We start from the raw sequence: 22500 nt of genomic DNA on the forward strand, positions 1-22500 counted from the left end.
TGAAGGGAATTGGGATGAGTTTTGGGGAAAGAAAAAAAAAGGGTTTTTTGGGGCAATAACATGTCTTGGGGAAAAAATGAGTACGAAGTTTTGACGTGATATTTTGTAATGCATTTTGAGAGATTGATGCTAACCATTTTTTTTTTTTTTTTTTTTTTTTTTCTCTCCATTATATATTGTTCTACATGATTCTTATAAGCTTATCAAAATGTACACATTTGTAGTGTGAGGCCTTTGAAATATCTTTGTGGTAGCAGAATTATCAAGAAAGAAATCTGGGTGTCTAAATTGGAATCTTACCTTTTATTGCGAAATTATTTTGACTTTATAAATGGTTGATAATATCTCAGTGGCTGGTTTGACAAAGACCTGTTTATATAAACATTTAACACTTAAGTAGATGGGAGAGCGTGGTTTTCATTTATTATGTAGAAACAAAGACTCTCTAAAGATAGTCATGATGTTAGTTTTTACCTAAATTAGTAAGTGAAAAACACAGAAAGGGTATTCAACAGGATGTTTTCATCCATTTTGCCGTTTGACTTTAATACGATTTGAAGGAAAAGAATATCCACAAGTGTATAGCTTGTTTGTCTATGTCATTCATTGGTTCTATGACTCTGATGATTCAGGGCAGATTTTTTTTTTATTTAAAGTAATGATTTACATGACCGTCACTTGGCCAGTCGTGGAACCACCGTTACCCCTTTTATTTATGTGTCCCAGAGCTGACTTGTATTATTGCTGTATATAATCATTAACTGAATAAGATTTTAGACAGCATCTGATTATGCCTCTTAGGTCGTTAGCTGCTAGGAAGAGATGGCAAAGTATTCCGCAGAGAGGTTAATTTTCCCTTAAAAAGGAAAAGGGAAATTTCAAAAGTATCGAAAATTTTTTTAAAAGATAAAAAACAAATATGATTTAAAAAATTCTGTTTGATTTTTTGTTTGTTTAGGTCCATATCAACAAGCAGGATTTGTTTTCTCTAAAGAGATTGTGTATATATATACCATATCTTGAAACTTATTTCTTGATATTGTCTACATCAGTCAGGACTACCCTTATTTTTACAATGCTTTATGCTTACATTAGTACATTTTAGATATGCTTCCTAAAAGACCAGTTCATGCGTTACTTTACTTACTTTATTTTTTTTTATTTCTATTTTCATTTTTATTATTCCCCCCCCCCCCCAAGCCTTAGTGGGTTTATTCGGAAAAACCCTTTTGGGTTCGAATTTTTTTACAAAAATTTTCAAAAACCTTAGTTTTATTTTCAGTGTTGATAATAATAATAATAAAAAATTCAAGTGAAATCAATTTATTTGTATAAGAATAAGAAAATATTGATTGGGTGCAGTAATTTGTCTCCATGCTTTTTGAGAAGGAATGTAATCTCTTTTCAGCAGGTTTTCCCGTTAAATTTTTTATTTTTCACCATTTTAGCATTATATTTTATCCATTTATTGCATCCGTCTCAAATTTTCATAACGTACTAACTTGTCTGTTGTATTTCACTTGTTCAGCATACCGTTTGTTTGTTTTAGATATTTCTGACAGTCTGGCATTACCATGTTTAACCCCATTCAAAATTACTTGTCCTATGTCTAGCTTACTTTTCATTCACTCAACAATATTTTCCATTTCATGTGACAATTTTTTCATCCATTTCCTGTAACATTTTTTCATTCATGTAACATTTTTTTCATCCATTCCATGTAACAACTTTTTTCATCCATTTCGTGTAATATTTTTTTCATCCATTTTGTGTAACATTTTTTTCATCCATTTCGTATAACAACTTTTTCATGACGTCATTTTCACCCCATTCAATGTTCCCTTCGACGGCCAGCTTCCGCAGGACCGGCTGGAGCCCACACAGCAGGTGCTCAATTGTTAGAGAGAGAGAGAGAGAGAGAGAGTGGGGGCGAGAAGTAGGTACTTAAGGTGGTCCTCGTACTCCTCCTCCTCCTCCGTAAACGTTCCTAGAGCATGATCTAAGGCTTAGTATGTAGTTGAAATAAATTTTCATATGCTTTTGGTGATGCTGCTGATAAAGCAATAGCATGTGTTATTTATTTTATTTATTTTTTTACTGTTGCTTTGGCACACATGCTACTATATATACATATGTGAGTGCACAGTATGTTTAAACACATAAACACACACATAAACATATATATATATATATATTATATATATATATATATATATATATATATATATATATATCTGCACATATGATTATTTCCCTCACTGCTGTTTCCTTGCACATGCAAATCATCATTCCCGGCGCACTCCCTCTAAGCCCACTTGGAGATCTAATTCGTCAGCTTGAGGAATGCGATTTGGGAAATCTGTCACACGGTTTTTCTTTTTGGGGGAATTCACTTCCTTTTATGGGGTGAGGGCTGTGATTGTCAATGTTGTTGTTATTAATGCTATTATTACTATTACTATTATTGTTCTAATTATATATATATATATATATATATATATATTTTTTTTTTTTTTTACACACTATTGGTATCTGAGGCATTTTAAAGGTTTTCTTTCTCCTTTGTCTTATTTTTGTGATTTTTCTCTGGTCCAAAGTGGTTTTATTCATCAGTAGGCAACAGTATGGAGATAAATGGTAATGATTTCAAAAGAATTAAAAATTGTGTTTTCAGAATATTTTTTCAGTGTTTTTTATGTTCATTGTGGTTGCTTCTCTCTCTTTATTCATTTATATCTTGTGTAAAATATGCAATGAAAATGGAGGGAGAAACAAAAATCAAAATAAACTATTTCTTCAATTTCTGTAGAAGATATTCAGGTGCAAAAAAAAAATTAAAATGAAATAAGTTTCTTGTGTTGTATACTTGATACACATAGATGGCAATATTGATATGTAAATCTGGAAAGCCCTAAAGCAGATGATGTATGTTGCAGTTGTTGAGATGAAAATGTTGATTACTCAAATGTATTAATTAATTCTGTTTTCTCCTTCTGAACTAAAGAAGTGCATTTCATTTCCTTCTCTGTGCAATAAGTGTTCTTGTGCGGCTGATTTTAAAATTTGCTACAGAACTTAAATTTTATGGAAGTATTGCATTTTGTAATTCAGTGTAATGTGCTTCTGGCCTAAGTGTATCGTAGTTTTTTTTTTTTTTTTTTTTATGTAAAAAGTATTTAAGTTTTTCTTCTTTTCATAATGATTTTAACAAGACTGTGATCATCACGTATAAATGCCACTGATTATTTGTTCTGATATTGTTCACAGTCTGAGAAAGATTTGAATATTTATTGTAGAAATAAATCCATTCATATGGATCTCATTTCTCTGGACTCGTCCAATTGCTAATATTTTCCCCCCTTTTTCTCTTATATCAATCGCCAGGACTTAGTGGGTCCCCTGGCTCCCAGTGCTCCCTACACGCCCCTCCAGGCCGTGCCCCCCCCTGGCATGGCGGGCCTGCACTCCCCCCCCCTCACCTCCTCCCCCCGCCACCACCAGGGCTCCCCCCGGCAGGGCCCTCACGGAGCAGGCAGGGGCCTTGTCTCCGGGGGCTTGGGGGACACCTCCTCCCCAGCTCGACGGCTGCGCGATTTTGACGTGCGAGCTGAAATGGAAAAGCACAAATTCAATCTCTCCATTGACGACTGAGGGCCATGCAGCTAGCAACATTTTTTTTTTCCTTAATTAATAATTGTTATTTTGTTCGCTTGGTTGTTTCATAGAATGATGAATTAAAAGCTTTTTTTTTTAAGGTGAGGTATGATAGATTGGTCATTTCTGAAGCCAATTTTCGATTTTAATTTTTCTTTTGTATGCTGAAACATTTGTCTTTTTTCTTTTCTTTTCTTTCTATCTCTCTTTTCTTTTCTTTTCTTTTTTTCTTTTTTTTTCAGGAGAGGTTGGAACTGCCCCATTTATGTGACAAGGTTATGTTCTGTTATATATATTTAGAATTTTCTTTTCCTTTGTTTCTTTCTTCCAAAATTTGAGCATTTGTGACAGTAGCCCACAGCCTTTTTATTTCAACATAGTCATCACGGTTTTACAACATTCATGCCAGATATATATAAACACATCCCTATATCTATACACAGTAATAGTATTATCATTATATTAACTGTCTTGACTGGTTAAAATACCCATATCCAAATGCTTCCTTCATTTAGTATGTGGATAATTCTCCTGCTTGTGCCTGTTTCCAAAGTATTCAGATGTGATAAGATTTCCTTTTTGTTTTCTCATTTTTATGTAGAATAGGCATTGTGTTAACAGAAAACAGGTTTAGAAAAAAAATACTCGTTATCCCTCATATAAATGACTCCTTTTTTTTTTCTCTCACTCCTTTTTTATTCATTGTGTCTCTCCTGTTTGATACGGTGTACAGAACGCAGTTGACGTACATATATACATATAAATCTTTGAGAAGGATTTTTAAATATGTTCTATATCCAGTGCTTTGTTGATTGTATATAAAAATATTGCTTCAAGTACTCTAGACTGGCCCTTAATTATTAGTTGATTTTGGTAAAATAAATGAGAAAAAGGGCTTTGAAAAAGCAAAATTGTGTTGGGTTCTTTATAATAGCAAAATATATCTTGTATATGTCCACTGTAGCATGTTAAGATGTCCTCTGTATGTTACTTGTAAATAAAAGATTTAAAGTAAAGGAGTTTTTTCATATCAGTTACAGAATGGAAAAGGGAAGAAACAAATAACTGAAAAACAGACAAAGAAGAAGAAATATATATATAATATATATATATATATATATATATATATATATATATATATATATATATATATACTTATATCTATCATATGCACTCAACCCTTTATGATCACACATTCTGCTATAGCACATTGCTGCTATCACACATACCTCAAAGGTTGACACCTCTCTGCTAACACTTATGTAAGTGCACCATGGCATACAAGATTGGGAGCATCAGCTATTTTTTAATTATGTTGGCTGTGCACTTCGCATTGTGCCACTTGTGACTGCTTGTCCTGCCAACACTCCTTAGTGATTGGTTAATGTTCCAGTTCTCACTATTGAACAAGTAATGCAGGTCTTGTCACAATGTGTAATACTTGTAACACTTGTTCATGCACACAATGTGTGTTGAACAAGTGTTACTGGCAATGAATGTACACAGCTTGAAGGATTTGACTACCACACCCTACTGTATGATGCCCTTCAATCCTGCTCATTGTTGTCATCAGGGGCTTACGAGATGGACTGAGGCCCAATGTAAGGGATCAGCCCTTGACTCAACTGATTTTCTATAGTCTTTTCTTCTCCTTCTTCTTTCCTTTTCCGTTTCTTCATCCCCTTGGTATGTCCACTTATCTTTAACTAATTTTTGCCATTTTCGCCACAATACTTTATCATAATGTCCCCACTCCCTTAACTCCTTCCCTTTCTAACAACGTTTACATTATACTATACCCCATCAGCTCCCCCTCTCTACCCTTTTCAATACCATACTACCCTCTAGTACTGTTCAACTGGTAACTTTACCCTAGTCATTGACTCATTCCTAACCCTTTTCACTAGTACCATATGACCTTTGATGTCTATAATACTTCCTTACCTGGGGGATTTGTCCCCATGCCCCACGCAATCCCTATATTTTGAATACACCACTAATGACCTTGGATGTTAACACAACAGAAAATTTTTCAATAAATAATAATATTGCATGGTGTTGACCAACAAAGGATAGAAATCCTGATAATCAGGTGACACCTAACAAACATTTGTGTGGCTATTAGGCAAGGCAGTCAGCCCACTCGCATCTTCATTCGGTCTAAAAGTACCATTCTTTATAATGTTTTATGCTCTAAAAAAATTAACATTAGTTTGTTCTTTTATATTCTTCATCCTAATGCTAAGGATATTTGAACAGAGTTTCCTGTGATGAATGTAGGAAAAGATAAGAATAAAAAGGAATACTTTCACAGAGAAATAGAGTAACTGATTTGTTTCATTTCTATCATCATTAGAATTATAATTACTTTACAGATCCTCAGATAAAAAGAAGTTAGCTTGAAATGAAACCTACAAAATGATAAACTAATGTGAGTATTATTTCTCTACACTCAGCTTCTTTGTAATAACCTTCTTATTGAACTTAATGAACTGGATTCAAGAAAACTGTCCACTGCTTTGGGTCGTTCAAATCTCCCATAGGAGAGAGCCATTTAAAAAATGAATACTTAAAAATAATATTGAAACTACAGAGATATTTGATTTATCAATCAAAATCTCATAATATCCTTTTTTTCTGCTTTATGCTTATACTGCACAATTTGCTTTGATGCTAGGATCACAATAATCATATTTCTAATCTTGACCTTCTGTGTCCTTGAACATTTGGTAATTATGGTTAGTTAGATTATTCACTGAAATAAGCTTTCCATGAGGTATTTTATGAATATTATAAACCTTTATCACAGCCTTTAATTCAAGACTAGGAGACAAAGATTCACTCCACATTTTCTTTATTTTAAGTTAATATATATACAGGGCTTATTTTATTTGTCTCACATAGTTCTAGGACTGAATGATTGTTTTCTTTTTATACTTTATATGGCACCCCCTGACCCCTCAAATTTTTTTTTTTTTTTAATCAAGATTGTAACTTTAAAAATCTGTCCCAAAAATCCTAAGAGGCAAGAATACAGCCCTCAATCCAATATCTCTTCAGTTCACATATCCAACGAAACTCTGGACACGTACGATGGATGCAACCCGAAAATAAGGGGAGAAAAGCACACACATTAGCAAGTAATTTTGACTAATAATATTCCAGGTTTAAGTAAAGAGATTTGATACCTCCTACAGGCAAAACTAGGAGGTATCAACACTGATACTGCTTCATCAAATCTCCATTTAGTCACATCACATCACCAATCCTTCAACTGTGCCTAGTATTCACGCAGTTCATCACGTCGCATCTTATTACGTTTTGTCAGTAGCCGGGCAACGAGTTCAGATTCAAATTAATCTGTGATTTATAAAATTAAAAAGAGAGAGAAATGCTTGAACAGTACTAGAGGGTAATAGGTAGTGAAAAGGGTAGAGAGGGGGAGCTGAAGGGGCAGAGCAAAAGGTACAGGTTGTTAGAATTTATTCATTTATTGACAATTTTCTTAGGGGTAAAGCTCCCAGGAAAGGAAGTGCTACATGACATCAAAGGTCATATGGCGCTATGGTAAATTAGAGTAACAAAAAGGGTTAGGAACAAGTTAATGATTAGGGTAAAGTTATATGTTGAATAGTATCAGAGGGTATTATGGTAGTGGAAAGGGTAGAGAGGGGGAGCTGATGGGGGTTGTTAGAAGGGGAAAGGAGTTAAGGGAATAGGTAGCATTATGATAAAGTATTACGGCAAAAACAGCAAAAATGGGTTTAACGATTAGGATAGATGGGCAGAACACGTGGATGAAGAAAAGGAAAAGGAAAGGAGGAGAATAAAAGAGCATGCAAGTCAGTTGAGGCAAGGGCTGAGGTTCAAGGTAGGGATGATCCCCTGGGCATTGGGCTCTGCCTCCTAGGCCCCCACGGCAACAACAAGCATGGGATTAGGGGGGTATTTGTATTATGCTGTCATTTAACCCATTCCTGACGGGTGGCATCGCCGGGGGCATGTATGTACATGCCATGGTGGATGTATGGAGATGCCATGAGTTATTTTTTGTTGTAATCACGGCATAATAATATTTTTCTGCCAGTGAAAGTGTGATTAAAGTCTTTTAACACTTTCTCATTTTTACTATGCCAAAAAAAAAAAAAAAAAAAAAAAAGGCAACAAACGGACAATTTCCACTCCATGATGCCGCACACTGCTTATTTATCAGTGAAAAGGGGTTGGTCAAATATAGGACGTTCAAAAAAAAAATAATGAAAACTGAAAATACAACATATCTTCGTACTATTATGAAGAAACGGCATGGGATGCTGGTATTTGGCAAGAGTGGTCGCGCATGCTAGGGCGACGATATAAGCCCCCGGCAGCGGGACCCGGGCCACTATGAATACTACCCGTCGGGAAAGGGTTAATAGGATTTGGGGACTATCTTCCTATCCATCACCCTTCTTCTCTGGCCTTTGCCTCCTCAGACGTGTGTGTGTGTGTGTGTGTGTGTGTGTGTGTGTGTGTGTGTGTGTGTGTGTGTGTGTGTGTGTGTGTGTGTGTGTGTGTGTGAGTGAGTGATGTGTATGTAGTGTAGTGATGTGTATGTGAGTTGGGTGGTGGTGTGGTTGGTGGTGTAGTGTGTGATGTGAGTGGTGTGGTGTGTGTGTGAGGTGGGTGTGAGTGAGTGAAGTGCATGAGAGGAGTGCATGAGTGTTGCAGAGTGAGTCTGGGGATAGGGGGAGTTATTTAAGAATATGAGTTAGAGGGAATGGAAAATGAATAAAACACATCAAATCAAATAGATTATTACAACATTACAGGTATTTCAAATAGTCTTTGGATGTGTATTTTCACTTTAACATAGATTTACCCATATTAAATAACAACGTTGAGAAAGGTACATGATAATTTAGCTCTTAAAAATACGTAATCATTACATGAAACCTTCATTTAGTTTCAATAATCAATGCTATGGTAAAAACTGCTATCCAGGTGCAGGCCTTTGCCCCACAAGCAGGTAGGCTCAGCAGGCACAATAATAGGCACCTGTAATGTTTACACCACAGCCAAGAAAGCAAGGGGGAAAACAACTTGTTTATGGAGAGGTTTGCCCATCGGTAATGGCATCATTACCTGTGCTTGCACTTTTGCCACCAATTGTGCCTGCTCTTGTGGACCGGCCTCAAACACATCCCTCTCTTGAAAGTCACTACAGCGTGTAAATCAGTGCAACTTTCTAAATCAAGTAGGAATTGCATTCTATGAAAAGGAAGACCATTTAAAATTGTATCATAGAGAAATGATATATAACCTGAATCACTGGTTCTACTTGATAAAAATCAATCAATAAATAAACAAAAGGTATGATTTCTGATACTCAAATTATTTAAGCAGGCCAGAAAGAAAGAAAAGAGAGAGAGAGAGAGAGAGAGAGAGAGAGAGAGAGAGAGAGAGAGAGAGAGAGAGAGAGAGAGAGAGAGAGAGAGAGAGAGAGAGAGAGAAACAGCCAACCCTCTCCATGTTCATTAACCAGGCAAACCCTTCTCAATCACAGATAAGTATGAAGGCATTGTTATTCATAAATATAAAAAGGCCATTTTATACACGCATCTCGCATTAATCAGGAATACAAAACGGCAAGCTATAAAACAGCTTGGAAAATAACAGTCAATGGACTTCCGTGTCTCTAGCAACAATAGTGTGTACATCAGAGGGAAGAAAAAAAAAAATCCCTAGTAACTCTTTCACACTGTGGTTGTAATATATTTATTAATCATTCTTTGCTTAAGGCGTGCAACGGCCAACGAATCTGGGGTAGAGAGTGGCTTCTCTAATGTGGTAGCGGTTGGCGATCCAGCAGAGGAAGCGCTCCAAGCCCAGTCCGTAGCCGCCGTGGGGGCTGGTCCCGTACCGCCGCTGAAACGAAAGGAAACAAGATTCATGCCGAGCTAATTATATCGCTTATTATTCATTACTTACTCTATAAACTCTATAAATATGTTTTATATATATATATATATATATATATATATATATATATATATATATATATATATACATATGTATATATAATAAAAAATAAATAAAGGTTTAACAAACACTTACTCAACTGAATAAAAACATGGATTATGAAAACACACTCCCCTAACTGTATTAACAAACAATTACCAAAAATCACTCACCTGATCGGTATACCAATAGTACGGCTTTGCGTCCAAGTCATTAGCCTTGTAAGCATCCATGAGCTCTTGGTAGTCGTGCATCCTCATTGAGCCTCCGACAATCTCTCCCACGCCTGGCATTAACAAGTCGACCTGAAAGGATTAACAAGTGGGATTAAGATGAGGATAATAGGCAGGAAACATTAAGTGGAAATATTGTTGATTCTTGTAGTTGTAGTGGTTGTTTATCCAACAGTACAATTAGTGACAAAATAAATAAAATACTATGCAGTAACAGGGCTTATATGTATATGTCAGAGAATAATAATATCAATCAAAATTAACCAAATTATATAGAGACAACATAAATAATACTGCATAATAATAGCATTATGATAATAACAATAATACAAGTATCAAATAACAATATCAATATCAATAATGATAATATTACAATAACATGAATAATCACAACCATTATAATAATCATAATTATAATAGTAATAATAACAAAATAACAAAATGAAGGCTGAACACTTACGGATTCGGTGAGGCTCTTGTCGTCCTGGCAGCGAGACATGTAGAAGGCCTTGATGCCCGCAGGGAACCGGTTCAGCAGGATTGGTCGGCCGATCTTGTCTGTCATCTTGCGCTCCGGCATCTCGGGAATGTCCTGCGGAGGATGAGGGGAAGATCTAGTGAGGGGTGTATGGGGTGGGAAGAGAAAGGAACAACGGAAAAGACTGGGATGAGAAGTGAAAGTGGAAAAGATGAACATAAAAGGGAAAATAAGGTATGATAATGAAGAAAAGCAAGAGAAGCTGATAAAGAGAGATGATTTTGCACTCTGGGAATGTCCTCCTTAGAGGTCCGAAGAAGTAATTGAATGAATGGCAATTTTATTATAATATAGGGGGAAAAAGAAGAAGAAAAAAGTAGCGTACAGGAAGTCAAAGGGGGAAAGGATGTTTAAAAGAGGCGGCGAACAACTAGAAGTATATTCAGAAAAAAAGACTTTAAAAGAAGGTCTCTAGATGTAGAGTCCTTTCTAGTGATGGCACTGAAAAAGGAAAGGAAAAGAAGAAATACATGAGCACAACAATGCCAAACACACACTCATTCTCCTGCATCAACCATATGCATGTGCATGTGCGTACGTATGCACATCCACACCCACACCCACGTATACGCACACGCATGTGCACAATGAAAATATACAGACAAATTCTATCATTCACCCACCCACACCCACACCCACACCCTCCCTCTCCCTCCCTCCTTCTCTCCTTCCCTCTCTCCCTCTCCCTCTCTCTCTCACAAATCTCACAGAGCCAAACCAAACTGACCTCTCCAAACTCATACAGTGTCCCATCCTCTTTGGTGATGCCATTGTCCTTGAGGTACTGGATGGCGTCTTTGTACGGCATTCTGAGGAAGGGCCGAGTGGGAGCCACAAACTCAGGGTGGAGGTCCTTCATCAGGTCTCCGCCCACGGGGTGCTTCAACACGCGGTCCACCACATCGCACACCTTATTTGGGGGAATATAACATTCATTGCCTTGTTTATGTGAGACATATTACACCTCACAACATATCAGTTTAAGATCAGAAAAAAAATTTTGTAGTTAAATGCAGAAAAAAAAAAATCGTAACCGAAATAAAAATAATTATTTATTACATCAATATAGATTTCCATAAAAATCAAAAAGTCAAAAACCGAAAAAATAACAGTCCTTATTTTTGGGAGAAGTTAACATATTACATATAATACGCCCCCTTGTATAAAGATTCCATACCAGATCCTCAATGCGATCCAGGAGGTCATCGAAGCTAATGAAGGGGCACTCGGCTTCAACGTGAGTGTAAGATGCCAGATGCCTTCTGGTGCGTGACTGCTCCGCTCGGTAACTCTGCTCAATGCAGAACACATCGCCAAAACTGTAAGCAATGCATAAGATACATCATGTTTATAGTAATATGCAAAAAGAAAAAAAAACTATGGTAAACTTCAATGCACAACAAATAACACCAACCCTTTGTAACCCAAAATGAAAAGTTAAGAATTGATAACACCACAGCCCCAAAACAACAACCCTGCACTCAAAAGAGAAACTGCTCTCACCTGGGAATGCACGTCTCAAGGTACAGCTGGCTGGACTGAGTGAGGTAGGCCTTCTCGCCAAAGAAATTGAAGTCGAAGAGCGTGGAGCCTCCCTCACACTGCGTCTGCACCAGGGTCGGGGGGGATATCCACTCGTAGCCGCGGTCCGTGTAGTGGTCCACGAAGGCCTTCATAAGGATTGAACGCAGCCGCAGCACCTATAAGACAAGTGACAAAACACTAGTTAGGGGTGGCAAACAGAGAGAGGGAGGGTTGTGAGAGAGCTTATAGGGTACATAATTGGCTGGGTGGATAGAGCAAACTTGGGCCGGCTGGATTTCTTGAGTCGCTTGACCCATCTGGCTATACTGGTTTTTAATTGGTTGTGTTAGAATCCGTTTTTGACTGGGAGTGCAAGGAAATTATTCAAGTAAATCTGTAACCTCTTTCAGGATCCAACCTTAATATAAAATAAAAGCAACTTGGCAACTCTCAAAAGTATGACTCCCCTTTCACGACTGACAAAAGGCGGCTTCACATTGCATTACCAAACATGGTCACTTCCATTCTCCCTCTGTCTTGCCTTACCTTAGAGCAGTTCTCTCCGCGGATCATGAGGTGTCGCTTGTCCAGCTGCACATCAGGGTTGGACAGCTGGTTGATCTCTGCCTCGGCACCACCAGCTGGTGACTCTCCCACCAGCTCCCAGTAATCCACCTGGAGTTCGTGTCCACCTGGGGCCTATGGGAGAAGCAACAGGTCTTACACAAAAATACTGCCAGAATAGGCCTAAATGCTGGTAGTATTAGATATAGATATATGTAGTCACTCTGAAAAAGTAAAATAAATAAAATAAATAAATAAATGAAAAAAAATAAAAAAATAAAAAAGACAGAGAAATAAACAACTACAAACATCAGTGAAATAATCATAGTCCACAGAAGACCCAGCATTCCCCTCACCTCCTTCCCCTCCGGCACCTCCTGGAGCATGCCATAGAGAGTGACGGTGCTTTCAGTGTTGAGGATGATGGCCTCGTACGTCTGGCAAAGCTGGTCCGTCAGCACCGACTGTAGGTATCCTGAGCCATCTCGCAGAACGATGAACATCATGTTTTTGCCTGGAATAAGATGAATAGTTGATCAGTATCAAATACTACCATTATCATTACGTGACTGTTACTAAGTATTACAAATAAGCAGTAATATTTAACATGATCTCTTTTTTATCTTATGTGACTTTCTTAAACAACTATATCATCTTTCTTTAAGTAAAAATGCATCTTTTGTCAATTTAAATAAACATATATTGTCAATTCAAAAATAGTCCCTCATCTTTAAAATATATACATATTTCCTCCATAAAAGAAAATTCTACGCATGTCAATCTAACCAGTACATTTTTCACCCATTAAAATAAAAAAATAAACAGAGCCTTATTACTTCAAGCCCCACGTACCCTGCCTCCTCAGACGGTGGACCCAGCCCCTGATTTTGACACGTTTCCCTCTGTGCTCCTTTCCGTCGCGGATCTTGATGCAGACGGGGGCTGGCAGGCTCTTGTCCTCTGTGATCACGACCTTCTTGGCTTCCTCTATGGCCTTTGCTCTCTTCTCGGCATCCTCCTTCTCTTTCTTGAGCCGAGCTTCGATCTTTTTGCACTCCTGAAATGGTGTCAGCAGGTTGGGCCGTTATATAAGATTGAGGAACTTGGTCGCGAACGTATTCTGTGATTTTAGAATCTTATTTTCCTATTCAATATTGGAATTTGTACAACTGTGAAGCATGTTAATATATCTCATTCTTAAAAAAATAAATAACATTATCTCCATATTAAAAGCCTTGACTCTTTTACTTCAAATTCAAAATTGAAATCTAATCATATAGCCATAGTAGTTATAGTTATTTGAGAGTGATTGTCCTTTACAACAAAATTTTTTTTTTTACATTACTGGTTTTCAAATTCATGATCATTTACCATCAATTTTTGCAACCCATGCACAGAAATAACAACTTTTACTTACATCCTTCCATAGTTTTGTGAGCTTCTTCAACTGACTCTTTGCAATCACTTCATATTTCTGAAAGCAAAAAAAAAATAGTCCAGTTTAGTTGCAAATTCCCAACATCTTCCCATGTTACCTCTATGTTTTTTTTTCCTTCTTCCTTTCATTTTTTACCAAAATGCAGGTTTCCATAGTTTAAATTCAACATGAGTCAACAATATGAATGTTATGATACATAACAGCTATAACAAAAATAATCAAAATAATTATGATCATTGTCATTATCATAATAATCATCAAAATCACGACCATAATCATAATGCTGATGAAAATAAAAATCATAATACCAACAACAATAATAACAACAATATTATTAATAATAACTTCAACAATAATCATATAAACAATAATGATACTAATAGTAAAAATAAAAAACAAACAATCAATAAACTAGTCATTTGCAACTGCAACTATTACAGTTATACACAGGGAAACACACTATTTTCCAGATAAAAAATGGGTTTATGTAAACATGCAACACTGTCCTGTTTACTAATGTATGGAACTAAAAGCAATGTCCTACAAGCCAGTCTTTCCATTGATTTCTCACACACACACACACACACACACACACACACACACACACACACACACACACACTCTCTCACTCACACACACACACTCTCTCACTCACACACACACACCTCTCACTCACACACACACACACTCTCTCACTCACACACACACACACTCACTCACACACACACACACACACTCTCTCACTCACACACACACACTCTCACACACACACACACACACACACACACACACACACACACACACACACACACACACACACACACACACACACACACACACTCACACACACACACACACTCTCTCACTCACACACACACACACACTCTCACTACACACACACACACTCTCTCACTCACACACACACACACTCTCTCACTCACACACACACACACTCTCTCACTCACACACACACACACTCTCTCTCACTCACCACACACACACTCTCTCACTCACACACACACACACTCTCTCACTCACACACACACACACTCTCTCACTCACACACACACACACTCTCTCACTCACACACACACACCACTCTCTCACTCACACACACACACACCACTCTCACTCACACACACACACACACTCTCCTCACTCACACACACACCAACTCACTCACTCACACACACACCAACTCTCTCACTCACACACACACCAACTCTCTCACTCACACACCACACACTCTCTCACTCACACACACACACACTCCTCACTCACACACACACACTCTCTCACTCACACACACACACACTCTCTCACTCACACACCACACACTCTCTCACTCACACACACACACACTCTCTCACTCACACACACACACACTCTCTCTCACTCACACACACACACACTCTCTCACTCACAACACACACTTTAGCACACTCACCACTCATCTCACTCACCACCACACACTCTCTACTCACACCACTCACACCTACACACTCCTCCTCACACCATCACATCATCACCCACCACTCCCTCACTGCATTCACCCCAACCACTCATCTCACTCATTCAACCCACCCACTCACTCACTCATTCACCCACCCACTCACTCACTCATTCACCCACCCACTCACTCACTCATTCACCCACCCACTCACTCTCTCATTCACCCACCCACTCACTCACTCATTCACCCACCCACTCACTCATTCACCCACCCACTCACTCACTCATTCACCCACCCACTCACCACTCATCACCCACCCACTCACTCACCATTCATTCACCCACCCACTCACTCATTCACCCACCCACTCACTCACTCATTCACCCACCCACTCACTCACTTTCATCCCACCACTCACTCAACCACTCACCCACTACCACATTCACGAACAAATTCACCAACCACTCACTCATTCACCACCCACCCACTCACTCATTCAAGCACACTTGCAACAAGTCTAGATTCCATTCACCTTACTTGTTTTATGGCTTTTTAAACCACTATCACTGCAGGCATTACCATTACACTGATGATCAGGATGCAAGAAATTAAACAATAAAATCACTTCACAGAACTGACTCACTTTCAATCTCAAACTCACTCTACTCATCCAACAAAAATTCAACCCATCACTGATGGAAAATTTCAATAATCTTGCAAGGACAGTTTAATGTCATGCCAGAAGCAACCATGTTACCATGGACTTCTTCCATAAATGTAGCATCACCTAGCAGCATGGAAGCATTTCCCTGACGACTGTGGAATAATCAATGGATAATGGAGTAAATCCAAAACAATCCACTCAGGTAAAGCAAGATGATTACTATCAAAATGATCTACCAAGAAAAACACCATCATGTTGAAAATATAAAATCAATTACTAAATGAGCTACTGTACAACAAGGCTCTGCACTATTACCTCTGGAGACAAATCACCTAAACTAAACGCTACCAGAACAGCCAGGCACAAGGACCCTCGTTCATGCAATAGATCTAGGTCATCACCTATGCACATGGGGTACATGATATAATTGGGACTGAAGATGCTATGGCAATCAATCTGGTGAGTGAGATGGTCACCATGTCTTGCCTGCAAGTAACGAGATTCAAACATTGCCACTGCCAGGCTTCAGGCAAGGCCAGTCAGCATGCATTGTCCCCGACACCTGGGCCATCGAAGGAAAATCTTGGAAACAAAAATGAAGAATAATCCTGTTACGTAAATTAGCTAATTGTAAAAACCCGACAAGAGCTCATTCACATCTAAACAAAATCAACATCATGAAACAAACCTTACCAAAGAACATCAGGGTCACAGAGATAGATTCTATGCCAAAATTAAGATGTTCTCACATTAAACAGGGAATGGACTACTGCTTGCGTCCATGGCCTCCTCTTGCCGGGTGGGGAAAGGTCGCCTCCTGGCCTGCAGGCCGCTTCAAGGCGTCAGCGTCCCCCTTCACTATGTTTCTCCGAATTTCCCCACTAGAAGAAAATTAACAGAAAGGAAATGTCTGTCTAACCTAAGTATAAATTAACAAAATATTGACTATTATCATTAAAATTATGTACCCTTTACCAAAAGAATCATAGAGGTCATTCGTTAAAAAAATGAATAATAAAGCGATAAAAAAAAAAAAAAACGCATACAATGCCCTATAATAAATGAAAGACGATCCTGTGAAACTAGTTCTGGACATGATAGCCCTGGGAATTTTAACTCCTTGACTCAGACATTACTTTTTTCTTTTTTTTTTTGTATGAGGAAGAGGACAAAGAATAAGACAAAATAAGCTGAAGAAAACAAAGAATAACATGAAGAGAAAGCAATGAAGAATACGACAAAGGAAAAGAAATTAGAAGGGTATAGCTAGTTCCCCACAGCCTTATGATGCAAGGTAAACTTTACCTCTGTGGGAAAGAATTAACCAAAATAAGTCACTTTTAATCTATGATATTTAATTGATAATGGAAGAAACACTTAATACTGCCAAAGGGCATGCCGGTCACGGCAACCTAAATTCCTGAATTAATTCTGTGGAGTTGGGGACTAATTGAAAAACTACACTCACTGATAAATGAAATGATCTGCGTAAGCAAAAAATAACATCAGAAATGAAGAAAATAGGGTAAGGCGGATGCTACGATGAGAGTCCAAAATACAAGTGATTGCTTGGGGGTCTGGAGGCAAATTCCATGGGTTTGGAAGGTTTTTGGTTCATATGATGTTTGCGGATTTCCTTGGAGTGGCTGGAGCAATGGGGTGCAGTCACTTTGGAAATAACAAGAATATTTTCACTTACATTATTTGCAATGAAAACAGTTATTACAGTGTGAATAACCAGAACAAGGAATAATAACTGCAAGTTTAGGAAGGAGATGAAAAGGAACAGAAGGGTGAAATTTTACGGTATGGACGCACAAAGGAAGGGCAAACTGAAGATGATATTCTTGTTGAGGACTAAAAGTCATAGTCGTTTGTACAAGAAATAAGCTGCAGACACGAACGGTAACGGCATAAATAAAGGAAAAAATCTGCGAGAAGTGCATCCCATAACTTAGGTCCGAGTTTCAGCTTTATCTTGCTATGCATAACGAGGCAGAGAATGTTTCCTGGGTGATGTTGGCAGCAGAGGAGGAGGACCAGGGCCAGGACCAGGGCCAGGACCAGGGCCAGGACCTGGAAAAGGGCCAGGACCAGGAAAAGGACCAGGACCAGGACCAGGACCAGGACCAGGGCCAGGAAAAGGGCCAGGACCAGGAAAAGGACCAGGGCCAGGACCAGGGCCAGGACCAGGGCCAGGAAAAGGGCCAGGACCAGGAAAAGGGCCAGGACCAGGGCCAGGACCAGGACCAGGACCAGGGCCAGGACCACCAACCCTCCCCTCGGGCAGTGCCTGAAGGGAACGCCCTTGTCGTGGCAACTTAAATCATTGAATTAATTTTGTGGCGTGGAGTTGGGGGCTTCGTCTCTGTCCGTACTGAAGAAATAAAGAGAAAGCATAGAAGATGATAAAGGGGAGAAACACGAGGACGCAGCGAGATGCAAAAGGAAGAAGAGAAACATTGAAAACAAATCATCTAAGTGGAATAAATAAATAAAAAAATTCATATAACATATTTCACTCTCTTTCTTTCTCTTTCTCTCTCTCTCTCTCTCTTTCCCTTTCTCTCTCTCTCTCTCTCTCTCTCTCTCTCTCTCTCTCTCTCTCTCTCTCTCTCTCTCTCTCTCTCTCTTTCTCTTTCTCTTTCTCTTTCTCTTTCTCTTTCTCTTTCTCTTTCTCTTTCTCTCTCTCTCTCTCTCTCTTTCCCTTTCTTTCTTTCTCTCTCTCTTTCTCTTCTCTCTCTCTCTCTTTATCACGCCTCTGACCTGCTGCCGGAAACCCATGACCTTATGCTAATTGTGTCGATTCCGCCGTTATTAAGCGGAATCTCACGTCGCCTGGCCGCGAGGGAGCGAGACACGGGGCGAACCTCCTCCTAATTGCGCGGATTTGCTCCTAATTGTCGTCATTAAAGGGAAAAAATCGTCGAAAAGGGAAACATATTTTGCCACGACAGACGAGCCGCATGTTGTCGAGGTCCATCTTGGACATGTCGGGGAAAGGGGAAAAAGCGATTAAAAAGAGGGTTACGCGGGTTTAATTCGCTCTGTTTGGAAGGGAGGGGAAGTTATTTGATGTCTGGACTCACCTAAACTCATTTGAGCCATTTGTTCTGTCGTCTCGTTTGCCATTCCGGGAGAAAGGAAGCGCGACGTCTGCACTCGATGAGGTTCTGTGTAACACTGAGCGTTCGCGTTCGTCTGCTTCTGTTTTTCTTGGGATTTTCTTGCGCCACGTTCTGTAGTCTTTAAAGAACTTCATTCACTATCTTTATTTCTAATATATTTCGTTCAGTCTGTGTTGGTTTGTTATGTATCTGTTGATTTTATTTGATTCTTGATAAATTTCGGTTTTAGTCCCGTCTCCCTCTCTCTCCACATTTCACGCCACGTTTTATTGTCTTTCGTTATTTTTCTCTTCCTTTAAGTAGATGGGACTAAGGATTTGAATTTTTTATTTGGTATTTTGTTCTTGTAATTCATGTTTGTCGTTTTATTTTTGAGTTAAAACGGATCTTGATAATTGATGGGCTCATTGTTCTACTTTTGGCTTTGACTTTGGCCTTGGAATTTTAGTCTATATATATTCTTATTGGTATATTTCATCAATACAGTCATTATCTGTAAATTATCCTGAAAAATATAAATTTCTTCATCATCAATTAAGCATACAAATCAATACTATGAAAATAATAAACAATGTAATGCATCGTAGGATAAGAACGAAAAATTACAGGCAATACGGCATTCCAATTTCAAAGACGTATCTTATCTATTCAGCTTTTCAATGCATTGTGCAATACCGCAAGTAAAGCACAGAAAAAACAGAATAATAACAATAACAATTCCAAAACTATCTATTTTTCACCTTGCAATTATCGACTTTTTTTTCCTTCTCTCTCTTTCTCTCTCTCTCTCTCTCTCTCTCTCTTTCTCTCTCCCTATTCTCTCTTTCTACTTCCGCTTCGCTTACACATTCAAATAAAATCTTAATATTTTCAATCAGCACCTGAATAGAAGGTAAGCATACCCAGAGAGCGAGAGGTGAAAGTGAAACAGATAGAGCGACCCATTTCTCCTCTCTCACGATCTTGGCTCATCTTCATTGCATCATCAACAGAGAGAGAGAAAGGGGGGCGGGGGTACAGACAGAAATATAGACCGAAAGAGCGAGAGAAAGAAAGAGGGGAAGAGGGACAGGGGGAGGGAGAGGGAGAGGGAGAGAGAGAGAGAGAGAGGGAGAGGGAGAGGGAGAGGGAGAGAGAGAGAATGAGAGAGAGAGAGAGAGAGAGAGAGAGAGACAGAGAGAGACAGAGAGAGACAGAGAGAGACAGAGAGAGAGAGAGAGAGACAGAGTGAGAGAGAGACGATAGAAACAGAGAGAGAAAGAGAGAGAGAGAAAGAAGAGAGAGAGAGAGAGAGAGAGAGAGAGAGAGAGAGGAGAGAGAGAGAGAGACAGAGAGAGACAGAGAGAGAGAGACAGAGACAGTGAGAGCGATATCTGGGTACGTAGACAGACAGATACATAGACGGATGGGGAAAGAGACAGATATGTACAGATAACGAAAGGCAGACAGGCAGACAGACAAACAGACAGATCTAAAGACAAACAGAGAGAGAAGGCTAGCTGATGTAGCCTTGCCTATTCCAAATTTCATATAAAGAACGTGAATACATTACAAACAATGCAACGATCAGTGAAAACGATAACATAGCAAGTACTGATATGATAAGAACTATGCAGATTTGGATAATACGCTGATAGAGATAAGATTTAAGGGAAATATAAGTGTAAATGAATACAGCAACAATGAATGAATGCATGAATAAATGGATGCAGGCAGTGGCTGATGCAACATGCTGAGGAAATGCTGTAATGCTTGATGTGTGCTTACGGGCGGAGAATTTGAAGAAAATCGAAGGGGAAGAGTGATGATGATATTGGTAATGATGATGGTGGTGGTGGTGACGGGAATGATGATGGTAATGATGGTGGTGGTGATGGTAATGATGATAATGGTAACTGTTAATAATAGTAATTATTATTATTGTTATCATTATTATTACTATAATTATTATCATTATTATTATCATTAGTCGTAGTTGTAGTAACAGTAGTATTGTCATCAGTGTTAATCATAATTATAATCATTATCATTATTACTACAGCTATTATCTTTATTATTATTGCTATAATTATTACCATTATTATTACTATTATTATTAATGTTATCATTGTTATTATTATTACTACTATTGTTGTTATTAGCATCATCATGATCATTATCAACATTTAAAATTATTATAATAATTATTATTACTGTTATAATCATTATTATCGTCATTATTGTTACTATTATCATATTTAGTATAATATCACTATCAACACATTCATTATCATTTTCACTATCATCACTATTATTATTATCATTATTGTTATCTTAATTATTATTATTATCATTATTATTATTATTATTATCATCATCATCACTATTATTATTATCATTATTATTATTATCATTATTATTATTATTTTTATTATTATTGCTACGCCAGTGGGTCTTTGTGTCTGTGCGAAACATGTGTTAACATGAAAAGGATGACCTGGGCATGTGTTAACATGAAGGGACCTGGGCAAACATGACGCAGCTGGCTGTGAGCAGAGGAGCGGAGGAACAAGCCAAGAGACGCGGTTGGGTGCTGCTCCTGTGAAGACCTCGTGTGTGCCCTTGTGACCTGATATATACTTTGTGTTGCCCTGTTATAAGCTGTACCGTGCAGTGTGACATGCTGGTTTCCTCCTGTATTGTGCCTATAGAAAAGCGTACGGGTAAATAACTTGTGTTAATAAAGGAAAGACTGTCATTCTGTGTTTATTTCGTGCCCTGCCTCGCCACCTGGCGTTTCCCCTGTGGTGTTCTGAGACGCTGTGGTGCTCGGTGCCTCTTGGAGCTGTTCAGTGTTCACGACCCTATATATAACACGCCGTCTGCCTAGCCTGCCTTGTGTTGGTGGCAGAGAGACGAGGCGGGTCGGCGTAACATTATTATTATTATTACTATTGTTATTATTATTATTATTATTATTATTATTATTATTATTATTATTATTATTATTATTATTATTATTATTATTACTATTATTATCTTTATTATTATTATCATCTTATTATCATAAGCAGTATTATTATCATTATTGTTATTATCATTATTATCATTATCAATATCATAATACCTGTTAGTTTTAATATTATCATTATGATCATTATTATTATCATCATTATCATTATCATTAAAGTTGTTGTTGCTGTTGCAACAACAACTGTTGTTGTTGCTGCTGCAACAGAAAATTGGTAATTATGATATATTTATCAGGAAAATAATACATAATTTTTCTCAAATTCATGAAAGGAATATGAGAAGGTGAAGTTTA

General features: G+C 38.1%; 2 protein-coding genes across 6 annotated transcripts in view; one reads left to right on the forward strand and one right to left on the reverse strand.

Annotated features, from left to right (window-relative positions):
* The window catches only part of LOC119597874 (solute carrier family 25 member 46-like), a 15694-nt gene extending 11024 nt beyond the window's left edge, over positions 1-4670 (forward strand). Inside the window, exons 10-11 of one of the 5 annotated variants that reach the window (XR_005230890.1) lie at positions 1855-2009; positions 3385-3521. Coding sequence is in view for 4 of the 5 variants with exons in the window: in XM_037947531.1 (XP_037803459.1) it covers positions 1855-1887; positions 3385-3651 (300 nt within the window). In the remaining variant the exon portion in view is untranslated. Of the gene's footprint in view, positions 1-1854; positions 2010-3384 lie in introns of all 5 variants that reach the window. The other 4 variants (XM_037947531.1, XM_037947534.1, XM_037947533.1 and 1 more) reach the window with 4 other exon arrangements.
* Positions 4671-8473: 3803 nt separating this feature from the next.
* Positions 8474-14085, reverse strand: LOC119597875 (asparagine--tRNA ligase, cytoplasmic-like). Its single transcript, XM_037947535.1, has 10 exons — positions 13931-14085; positions 13366-13570; positions 12870-13027; positions 12496-12648; positions 11929-12125; positions 11603-11744; positions 11153-11335; positions 10348-10479; positions 9828-9959; positions 8474-9561 (listed from the first exon to the last, which is right to left on the reverse strand). The coding sequence occupies exons 3-10, from the start codon at positions 13017-13019 to the stop codon at positions 9430-9432; spliced, it is 1221 nt and encodes a 406-aa protein (XP_037803463.1). The 5' UTR covers positions 13020-13027; positions 13366-13570; positions 13931-14085; the 3' UTR covers positions 8474-9429.
* Between the last annotated feature and the right edge of the window lie 8415 nt (positions 14086-22500).

This window comes from Penaeus monodon, chromosome 40 (assembly GCF_015228065.2).
Source record: "Penaeus monodon isolate SGIC_2016 chromosome 40, NSTDA_Pmon_1, whole genome shotgun sequence".
In the NCBI taxonomy this organism is placed as follows: domain Eukaryota; kingdom Metazoa; phylum Arthropoda; class Malacostraca; order Decapoda; family Penaeidae; genus Penaeus; species Penaeus monodon.